At 44.0% G+C, this 16,675-nt stretch overlaps 1 protein-coding gene and 1 long non-coding RNA gene across 2 annotated transcripts; both read left to right on the top strand.

Annotated features, from left to right (window-relative positions):
• Positions 1-866: 866 nt before the first annotated feature.
• Positions 867-4,119, top strand: LOC119871514. Its single transcript, XR_005358232.1, has 2 exons — positions 867-1,111; positions 3,730-4,119. It is a non-coding gene; the product is annotated as an uncharacterized LOC119871514 (long non-coding RNA).
• Positions 4,120-13,562: 9,443 nt separating this feature from the next.
• Positions 13,563-15,997, top strand: FBLL1 (fibrillarin like 1). The gene is given in 2 exon segments (XM_038533749.1): positions 13,563-13,728; positions 13,731-15,997. Coding segments are annotated over 2 exon segments (963 nt in total). The 3' UTR covers positions 14,528-15,997.
• The last annotated feature ends 678 nt before the right edge of the window (positions 15,998-16,675 follow it).

Here is a 16,675-nt window from a genome sequence, read left to right as displayed (position 1 = left end):
TGGTGCCTGCCTTCGGCCCAGGGCCTGATCCTGGAGTCCTGGGATTGAGTCCCGTATCGGGCTCCCTGCATGGAGCCTGCTTCTCCAACTCTGCCTGTGTCTCTGTGCCTCTCTCTCTCTCTGTGTGTTTCTCATAAATAAATAAAATCTTTAAAAAAAAAAAAACAATAATGTTTGTGGGGTGCCTAGGTGGCTCCGTCAGTTAAGCATCTGACTCTGGATCTCAGCTCAGGTCTTGATCTTAGGGTTGTGAGTTCAAGTCCTCTGTTGGGCTCCATTCCCAGTGTGGAGGCTACTTAAAAACATAAACAAAAAACAACCAATAATATTTTTCCCTTGCCACAAAACTAACTTCAGAATCTGTGGATGAACAAGAAAAAAAAAGACAAAAGCTACCAATAGTTCTATCACATTTATAAACGTTGTAGTGTTTTTGTTCTTTTTGTGTGCCAACATATGCATGTGTTTACATTTATAATGGAAAAGAGGGTTTTTTAAAGATCTATTTATTTGAGAGAGAGCATGTGCATGAGAGAGAGAGTGAGAGTGTACAAAGGGAGAGGAAGAAGCAGACTGCCCACTGAGCAGAGAATCCAATGCAGGGCTCGATTCCAGAAACCTGAGATCATGGCCTGAGCCGAAGGCAGAACACTCAACTGACTGAGCCACCCAGGTGCCCCAAAAAAGAGTCAAAATTTAACCAGTTTTTTTTTCAGTGAATATGTCATGTTGTTCCATGGCTTTGTATATTCCTCCAAAACACCAATAATAGCTGAATTTTATTCAATTTTATGGATATATTAAAATTTATGTTAGTCATTTTTGTTGAGCACAGAACTTATTTCTTGTTTTTTTTTCCAGATAATACTGCAGTGAAGATTCATGGAGCTAAATTTTTGCACATATTCGTGATCATCTTCTAATAAGTAGAAAAGCAGTGGAAATTATTGAGTCGAAGGTTACACTTATATTACAGGATTCAGCATGCATTACCAAATGACTCCCAGAAAGAGCGTACCATGTCACAGTCTCAGCAACAATCACAAGAACTCTACATCCTTGTCCCCTCATCAGTACTGGACATTGAATTTGACACATGTGGTAATGCAAGGTTAGTACTAGAAAAATTAATCAGCCTAAAATTGTACCCTAACTTTGTGTTAAATACAAGAAAAGTACATGTCCTTACTCTGAAGAAATTCATAGACTATGGGTTGGATTTGTACACAGCTTAAACCCTTCCTTCCTTCCCTGCTTTTGGCTCTGGAAAAGTTACTTAATCTCTTCCTCACCTTAACTTTGCCTACCAACTCTGAGGATGGTGAGTTTATGGACTGAATTGTGTTCTCTCTTCCCCCCTAAATTCATATGTTGAAGCCTAACCCTCAATGTGATTGTATTTGGAAATGGGGCTTTTAAGGAGGTAATAATTAAGGTTAAATGAGGTCATAAGGATGGGGCCCTACTTTGAGAGGACTGGTGTTGTTATAAGAAGACAAAGAGGTGCGCTTGGGTAGCTCAGTCAGGTAAGCGGCTGCCTTCAGCTCAGGTCATGATCCCAAAGTCCTGAGATCCAGCCCTGCTCAGTGGGAAGTCTGCTTTTCCCTTTCCCTCTTCTTCTCCCCCTGCTCCTTCTCTCTCTCTTGCTTATACTCTCTCTCGCTCTCTCTCAAATAAATAAATAAAATCTTTAAAAAGGGGGGGGGGAGACAACAGAGATCTATGTCTCTTTCTCCCCCCTTGCATATGCACAGAAGAAAGGCCTTGTAAAGACACAATAAGAAGGAGCTGCCTAATAAGCCAAGGATAGAATTCTTACCAGCACTCAACTCTTCTGGGATCTCAGTCTTGGACTTTTCAGTCTCTAGAATGATGAAAGAAGAAATTTCTGTTTTTTAAATCACTCTGTCTGTGGTAGTTTGTTATGGAAGTTCAAGTAGATTAATACAGTGGGGATGTGGCCATGTAGTATTACAGTTAAGGGTGGAATGTGGAACGTTGGATATGGTTTTAACCCTTGGTTCTACCAGTTATTAGCTTTGTGACTCTGGACATGTTAATTAATTTCTTTGTGTGTCTAGCTGAGAAGGATAAATTAGTACATACATACACACACGTGTGTGTATTCTTTTTTTTTAAGATTTTATTTATTTATTTGTTTGTTTATTTATGAGAGACGCAGAGAGAGAGAGAAGCAGAGACACAGGCAGAAGGAGAAGCAGGCTCCCTACAGGGAGCCTGATGTGGGACTTGATCCCAGGACCCCCAGGATCAGAACCTGAGCCGAAGGCAGACGCTCAACCACTGAGCCACCCAGGTGCCCCTGTGTGTATTCTTATTTACTTTTTCCAACTAGACAGAATTACAGAATTATATATTACATATAATAGCTAATAATTTATGTATATACCTATGATTAATATGTTCAAAAATGATACTGCTGTTGCTACTATTACCAGTAATAATAATTGAGATGGCTCTGAGCAGACACTCAACAAATATTAGTTACCACTTACAAGTTCTGTATACCTTGGCTTGGGACAGTTATTTCCTCTCTTCAACCATTAGCTTCCCAATCTGTTCAATGGAAGTAATAATACCTTCTCCCTAATGTTCCTGTGAGGATATAGGAGATTAAATATTTAGCTCAGTACCAGAAACACAGATGGAACTTTTCTTCCCTTAGGAATGTTTTAGAAACATATGTCAGAAAAATAATTTATAGGGGTACCTGGCTGGCTCAGTCAGAAGAGCATGTGACTCTTGATCTCAGGGTCATGGATTCTAGCCCCATGTTGGGTGTAGGGATTATTAACAATAAATAAATTAAAAAAAAAACATTTAGGAGAATAATGTATAATGCCTGACAAATTAGCAACTCAAAGAGTTTCTTCTCTGAGGAACTCTAGGATCAGGGCTGAATCAGTGAGACTTGGTCAAATTAAGTCTTTATCTTTGTCAAGAGTCTTTCCCCTTTCCCTTAGAAAACTGATCCTTTCAGTTCCTTTAGGCTGATGTTCAGTTGCCTGTCACTGAGTTTGCCTGACTAAATGCAAAAATCGTAAGAAGCCTGAGGCACCAATTAAGGAGACTGGAATAAGAGTATGGATTAGATAGGAAAGGAAGAAATTCTTTCTTCCTATGATTTTGCTTAGTAAATACTTATTTGCTTAAGAGATTTCAAGCATAGTTAAACAAAGATGTGCCAATATCTAGCAGCAAAGGAACTCTCCCAACATCATAAGCCCCTCTGTACCTGCTCTGCTTAATAGCTTTGGTAAGAACTATTCATTTGAACACTTATCATAAGACTCTATAATCCTGGGCAGCCCCGGTGGTGCAGCGGTTTGGCGCTGCCTGCAGCCCAGGGTGTGATCCTGGAGACCCGGGATCGAGTCCCATGTCGGGCTCCCTGTATGGAGCCTGCTTCTCCCTCTGCCTGTGTCTCTGCCTCTCTCTCTCTGTGTCTCTATGAATGAATAAATAAATAAATAAATAAATAAATAAATAAATAAATAAATAAATAAATAAAATCTTAAAAAAAAAAAGAAAGACTCTATAATCCTTATAACAACCTGATTATTCCATTGAAGACACAGAAAACAATTCAACAACCCAGGACTGGGACCCACACCCATTTGCCTTGAAGTGTACGTTTTTCCTTCTCATTTTTTCTTTCTCTCCTCTTTTTCTTCTACTACTTTTCAGATTCCTTTCTTTTCCTTCTAGTCTATCCAGATTTCAGGGCTACCTTTGCACCCATACCAGAAGTATCACCTATCCCTGTGGCTTCAAGGTCATCTCTTCTCATGACCCTGCATCTGGTGGACTAAGAGGGATACCAGCTGCCCTTTCTTTGCTGAGCGCAGAGCCCTGAGTAGCACACCAAGATGTGCAGGGGCCTGGAAGCTGAGGACCCCAGAGGAATCTAAGTTTCTGAGTCATTGAAGACAGTGCAGGTATTTCAGTGAAAAGGTCTAAGCCTTTCCAGAATGAATAAAGAGTATATTGAAGGTGATAGTTTTTTAAAATACCATATTTGGAGAACTTGAATATTTTTGGCCAAAAGAATGTCATATTGTGACCAAGGGAACTGAATAAAAGAGTTCAGTTATGGTACTTTGTGGATGCAGAATAATTGCATTTTAACAGACCTGTGTTTCAACCATTAATTTTTTTATCTTTAACAAAGGAGCCAAGAGGGGATCCCTGGGTGGCTCAGTGTTTTGGCGTCTGCCTTCAGCCCAGATGTGATCCTGGAGTTCTGGGATCGAGTCCCACATCAGGCTTCCCGAATGGAGCCTGCTTCTCCTCTGTCTGTGTCTCTGCCTCTCTTTCTCTCTTTCTCTCTCTGTGTCTCTCATGAATAAATACATAAAATCTTTTTTTAAAAAAAAAAAGGATCCAAGAATATTCAATGGGGAAAAGCGTATTTCTTCAATAAATGATATTGAGAAAACTGGATATTCGCATGAAAAATGAAATTGGTCTCCATCTTGTACCACTCACAAAAATTAACTAGAAATGGGTTAAAGACTTAAATCTAAGATCTGGAACCATAAATTCCTAGAAAATATAGGGGGGAAAGCTCCTCTTTTTAAATATTGTATATTTATTCATGAGAGACACAGAGCATGAAAGAGAAAGGTAGAGAAGCAGGCTCCCCATAGGGAGCCTGATGTGGGACTTGATCCTGGGTCGCAGGATCACAACCCAGGCTGAAGGTGGCGCTAAACCGCTGAGCCACCCAGGCTGCCCAGGGTAAAGCTCCTTGACATTGGTCTTGGCAATGATTTTTTAGACATGACACCAAAAGTACAAGCAACCAAAGCAGAAATAAACAAGTGGGACTATGTCAAACTAGAAAGCTTGTGTACAGTAAAGAAACAGTCAACAAAATGAAAAGGAAGTCTATGGAATGGGAGAAAATATCTGCAAACCACATATCTGAAAAAGAGTTAATATCCAAAATGCATAAGTAACTCATATAACTCAATAGCAAAAACAAATACAAAGTCTAAGCAAACAGTAATCCAATTTTAAAAGAATCTGAACAGACATTTTCCAAATAAAATACACAGATGGCTATCACATCACTAATTATCAGGAAAATGCAAATCAAAGCCTAAATGAGATAATTAATACCTCACACTTGTTAGAGTGACTATTACCAAAAAAACAAGAAATAAGTGTTGGTGGAGATGTGGAGAAAAGGAAACAACTTGTTAACTGTTAGTGGAAATGTAAATTGGTGTAGCCACTATGGGAAATAGTATGGAGATTCCTCAAAAAATTAAAATAGGACTACTTTATAATCTAGCAATCTACTTCTGGATGTATATCTGAAGGAAATGAAATTACTGTTTCAGATCTGCAACCCCATTTTCATTGCAGCACTGTTTACAATAGCCAAGATACAGAAAAAACCTAAATGTCCATTGATGGGTGAATGGATAAAGAAATTGTGTGATATATATATATATATAATATAAAATTATTCAGTCATAAAAAAGAAGGAAATCCTGCTATTTATGATAATATGGGTGAAACTTGAGGTCATTATGCTAGATGAAATAAGTCAGAAAAAAACAAATGCTACATGATCTCAGGTGAAATCTTTGTGGATTCACTATGTGGGATCTAAAAAAACCAAACTCATAGAAACAGAGAAGAGATTGTTGGTTTCCAGGGGGTGGAGGAAATGGGTGAAGGTGGTCAGAGGGTACCATCTTCCAGTTATAAGATGAGTAAGTTCTGAGGATGTAATGTATAGCATGGTGATTACACTTAACAATGCTGTATGTTTGAAAGTTGCTAAGGGAGTAGGTATTAAAAGTTTTCACTACATATACAAAAATTGTAACTATGTGAAGTGACAGATGTATAAACTAACCTTTTTGTGGTAATCATTACATGGCACATACATCAAATCATCATATTGTATACCTTAAACTTATACAATGTTATATGTCAGTTGTATCTCAGTAAAGAAGGGGAAAAATAAAAATTTATTTTTTTAATTAACTTTTTTCCTTTAAAATGGCCTCTGACACCTGGGAGAACTTCCAAAGGCAAACTGGAATCATCAAGGGGTCAGTAGTACAGGAGGGGTCAATTTTATTCTGATTATTTATTTCTGGAAGCCTTGATTTTTCTCCATTTGCCTAGAAATTCTTAAAGAGCAGAGAAGCCAAAATGAAGTTACAAATGAAGCTAAACTGCAGTCAGAATTACTTAGGGTTAACAAGGAACCATGGGGTTATTTAAGAAAAAGTTTTCTGTCAGGATCTGATTTGGCCCCACTGACAAAATAAAAAATTCTTAGTGAGATGGGGGAATCCATATGGGCAAGAATGTGGCCACAAACAGGTTATGTAGAGTTCACTAGTGTCAAAGAGGAGCCATGAGAGCAACTGAAATTTAAATATGCTGTTTTTAATTTTTATGGTGATATTTGTGGTTTCACTACTGGCTATCAAATTCTTAGAAAGCAGAGCAAACTAATAGTACAAATGAGGTAATAGAGAAATTATTCTTAATATATTGGATAAATGGTGAGTCATCTGGCAGCCTTGATTTTTTTTTTCCTCCATTGAACAATTAATACTAAGAGAATTTAAACTAGGGCATGATGGAATTTTATCTAATTTTTAATTATTTTTTCCTGTCAGTCTTTGACTTTCCTTCTTGGCCAGTATTAGCTCAAGTGGCCAGCATTAATGGTCCTAGGAAATTAGTTAAATAATATTCAGTTAGGTCATAGAAATTTTATTGAGGTTTGTGAAAATACATGGGGTAAAAAAAAAAAAAAAAAAAGCTTTATTTTGTTGTTTGGTGCTATGCATTTCCAACTGGCCAACAGTTTCATGATGTTAAGTATAGACAATGCTTGTGGAAGGTAAAGTTTTATGAACTGACAAAAGCTCAATTAGACCTACTGTGTTTTTGTAAGGATTTTAGATAATTTGTTGGTAGGGATTTGTAGATTGTAGGATTTGTGGACAGCCAACTAACCTCTGAATCTCAATTTCTCAATTCTGTAAAAAAGAGGAATTACTAATGATTTCTGTTTCTTATAGAAAGAAGATCTTTGGTAAAGTAGCTCATTATTTCTAGACTGAATTGTGTCTCCCCCAAATTCATATGTTGAAGCCCTAATTCTCAATGTCTGTATTTGGAATAAGGAAGTAAATAAAGTTAATCGAGGTCATAGGTTATGACACTAACAGGATTAATATCCTTATAAGGAAGAGGCACCAGAGAGCTCGTTTCTCTCCCTCCCTCTTTCTCTCTCTCCCCATCAAGTGAGGACACAGTGAGAAGGCAGCCTTCCACAGACCAGAAAGAGAGAGCTTTCACCAGAAACTGACCATGATGACATTCTAAGCTTGGACTTCTAGCTTCCAGAGCTGTGAGAAAATAAATTTTTGTTTCTCTGGAGAACCCTAACTAATACACCCATCAAAGCTTTCTAAGCATTAACTGAGTACCAGTCAATAATTTTGCAGAGGGCAATAAAGGGAGAGTCTGAGCCACCCTAAACATAAAGTACCCACTCAGTAAGGGAAGAGCCAAATATATTTTTTAAAGATTTTATTTATTTATTCATGAGAGACCCACAGAGAGAGGTAGAGACAGAGGCAGAAGGAGAAGCAGGCCCCATGCAGGGAGCCAGATGTGGGACCTGATCCTGGGACCCAGGATCACGCCCTGAGCTGAAGGCAGACATTCAACTGCTGAGGCACCCCAAAAAAGAGTCAAATATTAATGGAATCCCAACTGAGGAACTTGAGCTATTCTCTAAGGCATGGAGACTAGGAAAAGAGAGACAGTTCTCTTTTTTCTACTTTATTTAACAAACTATGTTAGATACGTAGCTGGGATTTGATTGAGTCTAGGTTTTAGTCATGTATTCACAAAAAAGTATATTTTGCCTTGATTAGTAAATTTAAATATATGCACATTGAACAGTAAATTTCATTTGTTTTGTTTGTGTTAGGTACACTGATCAACGTGTGCCAGCCTAGCACTATGCAATAGATACTTATGGCAAAAACATTTATTGTTCACTGATTATCTCACTCATGTTTCCCAGCTGCCTTCCAGTTAGAAACTAGTTCCAGCCAATGGGTTGTGAGTAGAAATTACTATATCAAACCCTAGGCCAAACCACAGAAAAAAGAATGTGAGTTCTCTGCACTCTTCCCCAGTGATGACAATGTAAGCATCTTGATCAAATACAGCTATGGCTGTCACTGGGGATGGAGATGCAAATCCCTGGAGTCACCTTTGGAAGTGAACCATGGTTTTTAGAAACCAGGTTGGGGAAGCCACTTCATGCATGGCTATTTAAATTCTAATGAGACTGGGAATGAGGTTACACAGCCTTCCAGCTTGTTTTACCTAAGTCATGGCTACTCATTTGTTAGGCAGTTTTCTAGAATTAGTGTATGAGAGAAATAGAGCAAAAAAAGTTGCTCATGTATCTTTTTAAGTCTCTAAGTAGGATTGGTCTATTCCATATGAACTCTATGGCCCAGTCACAGATATAATTACAAACATTACTATAGAGCATATCTTATGGAATAACAAGTCAACTGTAAACACAAGTTTAAGTGGCTATAGTTGTTCTTATTGTCTGTCAGAAAGAAATGTCTGGTCATAATGATAAATTATTACTTTAGGAAACATCTTGAGTAGATAGGACCTACTTCTCATGAACCTTTGGGAATGACACAGATTTCAATGTTATCAGTGGCTCCAGCCAAAAATTTTAGTGGAAGAATTTTTTGACATCTTAAGATGCCTGTACTTGGCATGAGTCTTTGCCTTGGTAGCATTCTGGGGTCATGTACAGGATAGGCAGAGCATGTTCAACTAGATTGAAAGTCATAGGCTGATGGGTCCTCCCAGGCTATAGCATCTCAATAGACAGGCTATAAAATAATGGCTTTGCCAGGTAGGAACCAAAGCCAGGAGACAGAAAGGGTCTCTGGGGTCATCAAACCCTGTTCTGGGTAAGGATGCCTCTGGTGAAAAGCAAGATTTGAAAACTTAGTTTTTAGCAGTTCTGAGGCTGTCACCAGCAATGAGGCAGTGGGAAAAAGCCTAAAGGAAGCTGCCAAGGCTTGCATACCTAAGGGAAGGTGCTTCTGGAACCATTAACATATTGTTGAAAGTGACAGCAGTAATGTGAAGAAAGTGATGGGGGAAGAGGGTGGAGGAGAAGATATCTGGAGAAATTGTCATTGCTAGAGTGTAGTAGAGGCTGCCTCAAGCCCTGGTATGAAATCTACTGAGCAGAGTGGACCAGCAATACCTGGGATATGGGCACTGCTGGTAGCCCACTGCTGTTGCCAGTTAACAGTAATACTCCCAAAGAACAACTCTAAATTCATGAAGATAATAAATAAAAATATTTAATAAAATAAATAAATAAATTAATTAATTAATTAATTAATTAATTAATTCATGAAGATGTTGCTCATTAGGTTGAATGTTTGAAATCACTGGACACCCCTCCTAGTGGATTCCATTTAATAAATTACATGAAAATGCATGACACTCTTGAGTATGTCAGTTCTGAAATGAACGGTAAGTACACTAGAAAGGCCACTTAAGTCCATTTAAAACAGACTAGGAACAGGGACCTGGGAGATACTTGCTTGTATTGTGGTAAAGAAATGTTAATAACAGCATTGCAGAAAGTGATAAGACAAAGGTTGGAATGTGTCTCCAGGTATGCCCTCAAAGGCTTACACCTGGAATGTTGTACAGAATTATCTAAACTATCTTAGGTAAAAGTTGGGTGCATCTCTTGTTGTTAGTTATGGATCCTCTTCTATGGTATGGAGGCATAATGGAGAGAATTCATTGCATAAAAGCAAAAGAGTAATAAACTATTCAAATACAACTGAAGACCTCCATGAAACTGTGCACTAGAGTGAAAAATACTGAGGAGAGGTTTGTACTGCTAGGTTGAATACTCGTATTACAGGTAGTGTTAGTACATTTATAGTGTGACTTTCTTTCCTGATGTAATAAGGTTAATGAACTCATGCTCTTTTTCTAGGTTACAGAGTTCTGGTTGTATATGATATACAGTAGCCAATTGAAGCAGGCACTGTTAGTGCCTTACCCAATATCCCCTAGGCCCAGCTCTGCAGTTGTGGTAAACAATTTCCACCAGGATAGCAGCTCCTTACCCCAAGGGCCTGCCTCTCTGCTTAGTGACTCTCTGCAGCATCAGAGGAGTTTGCTGAGCCACACACTGGAGCAACTCGAAGGGCAGGAGAGTTAATGGCCCAGAAACAACTCCCAACAATAGAGAAGGAGAATGGTGAACTACTGCCCTAGCCTTCCAGCCTGTGATAGAAAAATTCTGAGATGCCCTCCACACAGTTTCACCGAATGTGCTCAAGACATTTGAGCCCCCATCTCCCACTGTGGTAATCTGCTAATTAATGTACCCAATCTTAGTTTTTCTGTCTTCCTGTCTCATTGCTCATCCCCTAGATGTGCTTCCTGGGATCACTTCTCAAAAAACCAACTGGACCCATGTTCTGGTCTCCGGGTCTGTACTCCAGATAAACAGAACCAACAGGATAAATAGATTGATCTATATCTGTACCTATATCTACATCCACATCTATATATATAGAAAGAGAGATTCCAAGGAAATGGTTCACACAATTATAGACTGGTGAGTTCAAAATCTACAGAGCCAGTGTTGCAGTTTAAGTCTGAAGGCAGGCAGGCTGCTACAGAACCAAGAAGAGTCCATCGATGTGCCAGTTCAAAGGCTATCAGGCAGGAGAATTCTTACTCTGGGAAAGGTAAGCCTTTTGCTCTATTTAAGTTTCCAATGGATTGAATAAGGTCCAACCACATTATGGAGGGCAGAGTGCTTTATGTAGTCTACTTGTTTAAATGTTAATTTCATCCTGAAACACCTTCACAAAAACATCGGGATAAGTTTGACCAAACATGCAGGCACTCCATGGTCCGGTGAAGTTGGTCCATAAAATCAGCCGTTACAGGGTCTGATTTGGGAGAAATCCAAACCAAGGCACCAAGCGTAGTTCACTCTTCAATTTGTAATGAGAGCAAAAACCTCTAAGAAGAGCGTTTGTTTTATAACAATCATCCACCTCAAGAACTGTACTTTGCACTCTTTGACAATTTGTCCACATTCCAGGACGTAAACTTATGGCCCCCATTAAGGAGCCCTCTGAGAAAACCAGACCTGGTGTCAGTGTCCATGGATTTGATACAGGAAGAGTTCGGGTCCAGGATGAAATAAAAGTTTGGTGTGTGCGCATTCAGTACACTCTGCTTAACATCTGCCCTGATCTTCAGGTATGTTTTGTCTTTCTCTGGAGGAGGCACTTAGTTCTACTAATAGGGAGGTGGGAAGGTTGCTTATTCCAGCTACATACACCACCTTCCCCCACTCTTAGGAGGGTCCCAAGCCAGTCACAGTAGCTAAAAATGGTCCCTGGTGGTGTCGCTGTCCGAGGTGCTGACTGAATGCTCAAGCCTCCACGTTATGCCTGTTTTTCTGTCCTTTTGTGCCACCCAGTGTTTTTTGGTTTTGTTTTTAAAGATTTTATTTTTTTCAGAGAGAGAGAGAGAGAGAGAGAGAACGAATGGGGGGGGGGCAGAGAAAGAGGGAGAAGCAGACTCCCCACCAAGCAGGGAGCCCGATGTGAGGCCTCTATCCCAGGACCCTGAGATCATGACCTGAGAGGAAGGCAGATGCTTAACAGACTGAGCCACCCAGATGCCCCCTATTTTTAATGCTCAAAAAGATGCCGAAGACTGAAAGAGCAGGGTTTTTGAGACATAGACTAGAATTAAGGAGTAAACACGAGATTTTGGCTTCTACTGAGGTTTGTTACAGGATTTAGGGCTCAAGCCTATGTGTCTCCATTCACACTGAAGAATCAACATTTTTTTGCTGTTGCATATTCCCAGAACAAATTCTGGTATTTAGCACAATTAATAGAAGAGAGCAGAGCTAAACAGAGCAGCCAGGGCTGCAGCTTGTAGACTATTAACCAAAAAGGGGAGGCACAGGGGTGCCCGGGGTGGCTCAGTTGGTTAAGTGTCTGCCTTCAGCTTTGGTCATGATCCTGGAGTCCTGCAGTTGAGCCCTGCATTGGACTCCCTGCTCAACGGGGAGTCTGCTTCTGCTTCTCCCTCTGCCCACCCCCCAATCCCTGCTCATGTGCTCATGCTCTTTTTCTCTGAAACAAATAAATCTTTTTTCTTTCTTTCTTTCTTTCTTTCTTTCTTTCTTTCTTTCTTTCTTTCTTTCTTTCTTTCTTTCTTTCTTTCTTTCTTTCTTTCTTTCTTTTTTTTTTAAAGGGAGGCACTGTACTTTGGCAATCTCTGGCTTGGAATTTTCCTCTTTCTGACTTCCTACATCCAGTCCATCAGAAAGCCCTGTGACTTCTATCTTTGAAATATTTCCCTTGGATCGGTCTACTTTGTCTCACATCTGCCACTTCCCTGACAACAATGATCATGGTCACTACTGCCATCACCACCCCGCTCTAAAAGTTTTAATTACCATCATTGGTAACCGCTGGGATCATCCCTTTACGATAACATTTTCAAAGTAGACTAAGTCAAAGTATAGGTATATGGCGTAAGTGGCTTGTCAGAATATGCGCACCAGGGAATCCCTCGGTGGCTCAGTGGTTTGGCGCCTGCCTTTGGCCCAGGGCCCGATCCTGGAGACGCGGGATCGAGTCCCACGTCGGGCTCCCTGCATGGGGCCTGCTTCTCCCTCTGCCTGTGCCTCTGCTTCTCTGTGTCTCTCATGGATAAATAAATAAAATCTTAAAAAAAAAAAGAATATGCGCACCAACTTGCATCCTCATCAACATTGTATAAGGGTGTGAGAGTCACTCTTGCACAAGTGGCAAAAGCTCTAAGAGGCAATACATTTGCTTAAAACAAACAAAAATGGGTGCGTTTTATTGTATGCAAACTCTACCTCCATAAAAAGAACAAAAGAAATACATTACAAAAAAAGAAGAAAACCCCCGAGTGATGGTCCTGGGCCGTGGCTGGGATGAGTGTGTGCAGGCAGCGCCTGAAGAGGAGCCCCTGAAGCGGGTTCTGTTGTACAGACGGGGTGTCGGGGCTCAACTCCCCGAGCTTGCCCGCGGCAACCCAGGGATTTCAGAGGGTCGGGGAAGCTCCCTGGGGCCGCACAGCAGCGAGCCCTGGCGGCGGGGCTCGGTTCGTCGCCTGCGGCAGCGGGTGCGGGTGCGGGTGCGGGTGCGGGTGCGGCCGCGGGGATGAGGAGGGGGGAGGGGGAGGGGGGAGGCGAGGCGAGCGCGCCGGCGGGGTGGAGGGGGCGGGGGGTTCCGGGGGCCGCGGGGTCGCGGCGGCGGCTGTGATGTCAGCACGTCGGCCGCCGCGTCCCAGGGCGGCTCGGGGCGGGGGCCCGCGGTCGAGCAGCTCCGCCGCCGCCGCCGCCGGTCGCTGGCCCACGCGGGACCGCCGCCCGCGACAGCTGCCGCCCGGGTGCCGGGTGCCCGGGGCGCGCCATGAAGTCCGCGCGCAGCTCGCGCGGGGCGGGGCGGGGGCGGGGGGGCCGCGGCGGCTGGGGCGGGGGCGGGCGCGGCGGCGAGGGCGGCCACGCGGGCAAGGGCGGCTCCGGGGCGCGGCCCCGTGTCCTGGGCGGCCGGGGCCGGGGGCGCGGGGGCGCGGGCGGCGGGGCGGCGGCGGGGGCGGGGGCGGGCAGCGGCGCGGGGGCGCGGCGAGGAGCAAGAGCCGCCGCAGGAAGGGCGCCGCGAGCGCGTCGGTGGAGCCGCACAGGCACGAGGGCGTGTTCCTCTACCGCGGCGCGGAGGACGCGCTGGTGACGCTGAACATGGTGCCGGGCCAGTCGGTGTACGGCGAGCGGCGGCTCACGGTGACCGCGGGCGGCGTCAAGCAGGAGTACCGCGCCTGGAACCCCTTCCGCTCCAAGCTGGCGGCCGCCATCCTGGGCGGGGTCGACCAGATCCACATCAAGCCCAAGTCCAAGGTGCTGTACCTGGGCGCCGCCTCGGGGACCACGGTCTCCCACGTCTCCGACATCATCGGCCCCGACGGCCTGGTCTACGCGGTCGAGTTCTCCCACCGGGCTGGCCGCGACCTGGTCAACGTGGCCAAGAAGCGAACCAACATCATCCCGGTCCTCGAAGATGCCCGGCACCCCCTCAAGTACCGCATGCTCATCGGGATGGTGGACGTGATCTTTGCCGACGTGGCCCAGCCCGACCAGTCCCGCATAGTGGCCTTGAACGCCCACACCTTCCTGCGCAACGGGGGCCACTTCCTCATCTCCATCAAGGCCAACTGCATCGACTCGACTGCGTCCGCCGAGGCGGTGTTTGCCTCCGAGGTGAGGAAGCTGCAGCAGGAGAACCTGAAGCCCCAAGAGCAGCTGACGCTGGAGCCGTACGAGAGGGACCACGCCGTGGTGGTCGGCGTCTACCGGCCCCTCCCCAAGAGCGGCGGCAAGTAGCGCCCCGCGCGGGCGGCGCCTGCGCCCTCTGCCGGGCCGGGCTGCGTTCAGTCGGCCCGCGAGTGTGGCCGTGGGCCGGGTCGTTTGTTGTTTTCCTTTGGTCCATTGAGTGGCACAAAGAAGCAGTACCCAGGTGCATCAGTGAGGCCAGTTTTGCCGCAATAACCATCAGTCCCTAAATCTCCGTGTCTTCGAATCCCTCAAGAGCTAAAGGGCGAGCTGGTGATAGGAACCCATCAAGGAACAGCCGGAGAGTTGTGCTTCAGTCGCTTAGGACCCTGATGTCCCCGGGCTCCTCCTCACGCGCGCGTTCTCATCACGGGGGCAAGGAAGGGGGGAAAGAGCTGGGGAACTGCCGATGGGCCTGTGAAGTCCGCCTTGGGGCCCAAGGACCGTTTCGGTTTACGTTGGCCAAGTCGCATGACCAAGCTGGACTCCGGGGAATGGCGCTGGATATTGATGGATGATGGTATAGTGTAACGCATCCAGTCTGTCTGACTCTACGCCGGAGTTCTAGTACACTACGTGTGTTTAGTCCTTTACTCTTCAACTAAGCCCTTTTGCCTTCTCTCATCACCCCCGCTGGGATGGCTTTGTTAACCATTTCCCTTTTGTTGTAAAGCAACAAGGGCTTCTGAAGGGAAACTGGTTGCCCAAGTTTGCATAACCAGTTAGGAGACTGAATTTAAATCCCAATCTTTTGGGCTCTAAATCTACTGCTATTTCCTCTATACCAGTGGGATCATACCTCTCACCTACATGGCCCACACTGGACAGGCTGCAGGTCCCCACATGTAGACACACAAAGAACAGAGTTCTGTAGTTGCCCTGTGTTCTTTCTTCCACCTCTCTGTGCTGTCCTTTGACTTCAAAATAACACAACCAGGCAAGGGGGTACGATGTGGGCCTACTTTGCAAAGTGTTCCCATTGCAAGGCGTGACCTACCCGAAATGGTATCACCAAGTGTCTTGTCTGAGAAACAGCCAGAAAAATGACTTCAGAAAGTATCTGTTTCTGAAGGGCATTTCCTGCAGACCTTGAGTTGCTGGGCTCGTTGCGTTCAATTCTGAAGTCCAAAGGGACTGGGAGAGTAAACAGTCCCAGGGAAGCTAGGAATGTTCCCAAACCAGACCTTTAAAAAGAGATTTTATTTATTCATTCACTCATACATTGAAAACAAAACAAAACCACATTGCCGAGGTCATTGATAGTGAGTCTGGGAATGATTGCTCACTAATGCATTCTTTGGAGAATGGTTCTGCCTTCCTAAAGATGTGCTGGGGGCAGAGATTGCAGTTAGTCTGCATTTTCTGAGAGGATATTTCCTGAACAAAATGGGATAAGTCAGATTTTTTAAAAGGCATCCATCCGGGATCCCTGGGTGGCGCAGCGGTTTGGCGCCTGCCTTTGGCCCAGGGCGCGATCCTGGAGACCCGGGATCGAATCCCACGTCGGGCTCCTGGTGCATGGAGCCTGCTTCTCCCTCTGCCTATGTCTCTGCCTCTCTCTCTGTCTGTGTGACTATCATAAATAAATAAGAATTAAAAAAAAAAAAAGGTATCCATCCCTCCACTCCTCCCCACCTCCCCCACCACATGCACACCAATGCTATACTGCAGGGTGTGAACTACCGTTCAGATTTCTTGGCCAGTTGGACTCGGAGAATAGGGGGAATGGAATAAATGCCTACAAAAACCCAAACCAATCATTTCAAAAAAAGAATGTGAACTCTTCATTACAACTCTACAAAGCAAGGATCATTATTTCCCTTTAACAGATGAGAAAACTGCGGTTCAGAGAGATGACATGACTTGCTTAAGATTCTCTAGTAGGGCTTGCAGCCAGAAATCAAACCCATAGGAATCTGACTCCAAAACCCTTTCTTCAATCCTAGGCTTATTAACTTGATGCCGGGATGAATCCCCGAGCTGGGGATGGACTCCCAGGAAACTTCCATGATATGACAGGATCCGGTCCTTCTCAGAGTCAGCTCAGCCTCAAAAAGGAGCACTTGGTTTTTCCTTACAGGGAAAACTCAGCCTCTTTCCTTGGCATGAGCCCTCCCATATACACACAGGGACAATTTATAGTCCATGTCTGAAGCTGCTTGGAGTGGGAATATCAGAGGAGAAATGGGACACAAATAA

This window comes from Canis lupus, chromosome 4 (assembly GCF_011100685.1).
Source record: "Canis lupus familiaris isolate Mischka breed German Shepherd chromosome 4, alternate assembly UU_Cfam_GSD_1.0, whole genome shotgun sequence".
Lineage (NCBI taxonomy): Eukaryota > Metazoa > Chordata > Mammalia > Carnivora > Canidae > Canis > Canis lupus.
Note: the sequence above shows the minus strand (reverse complement) of the source record. Positions and strands in the feature narration are given on the sequence as shown.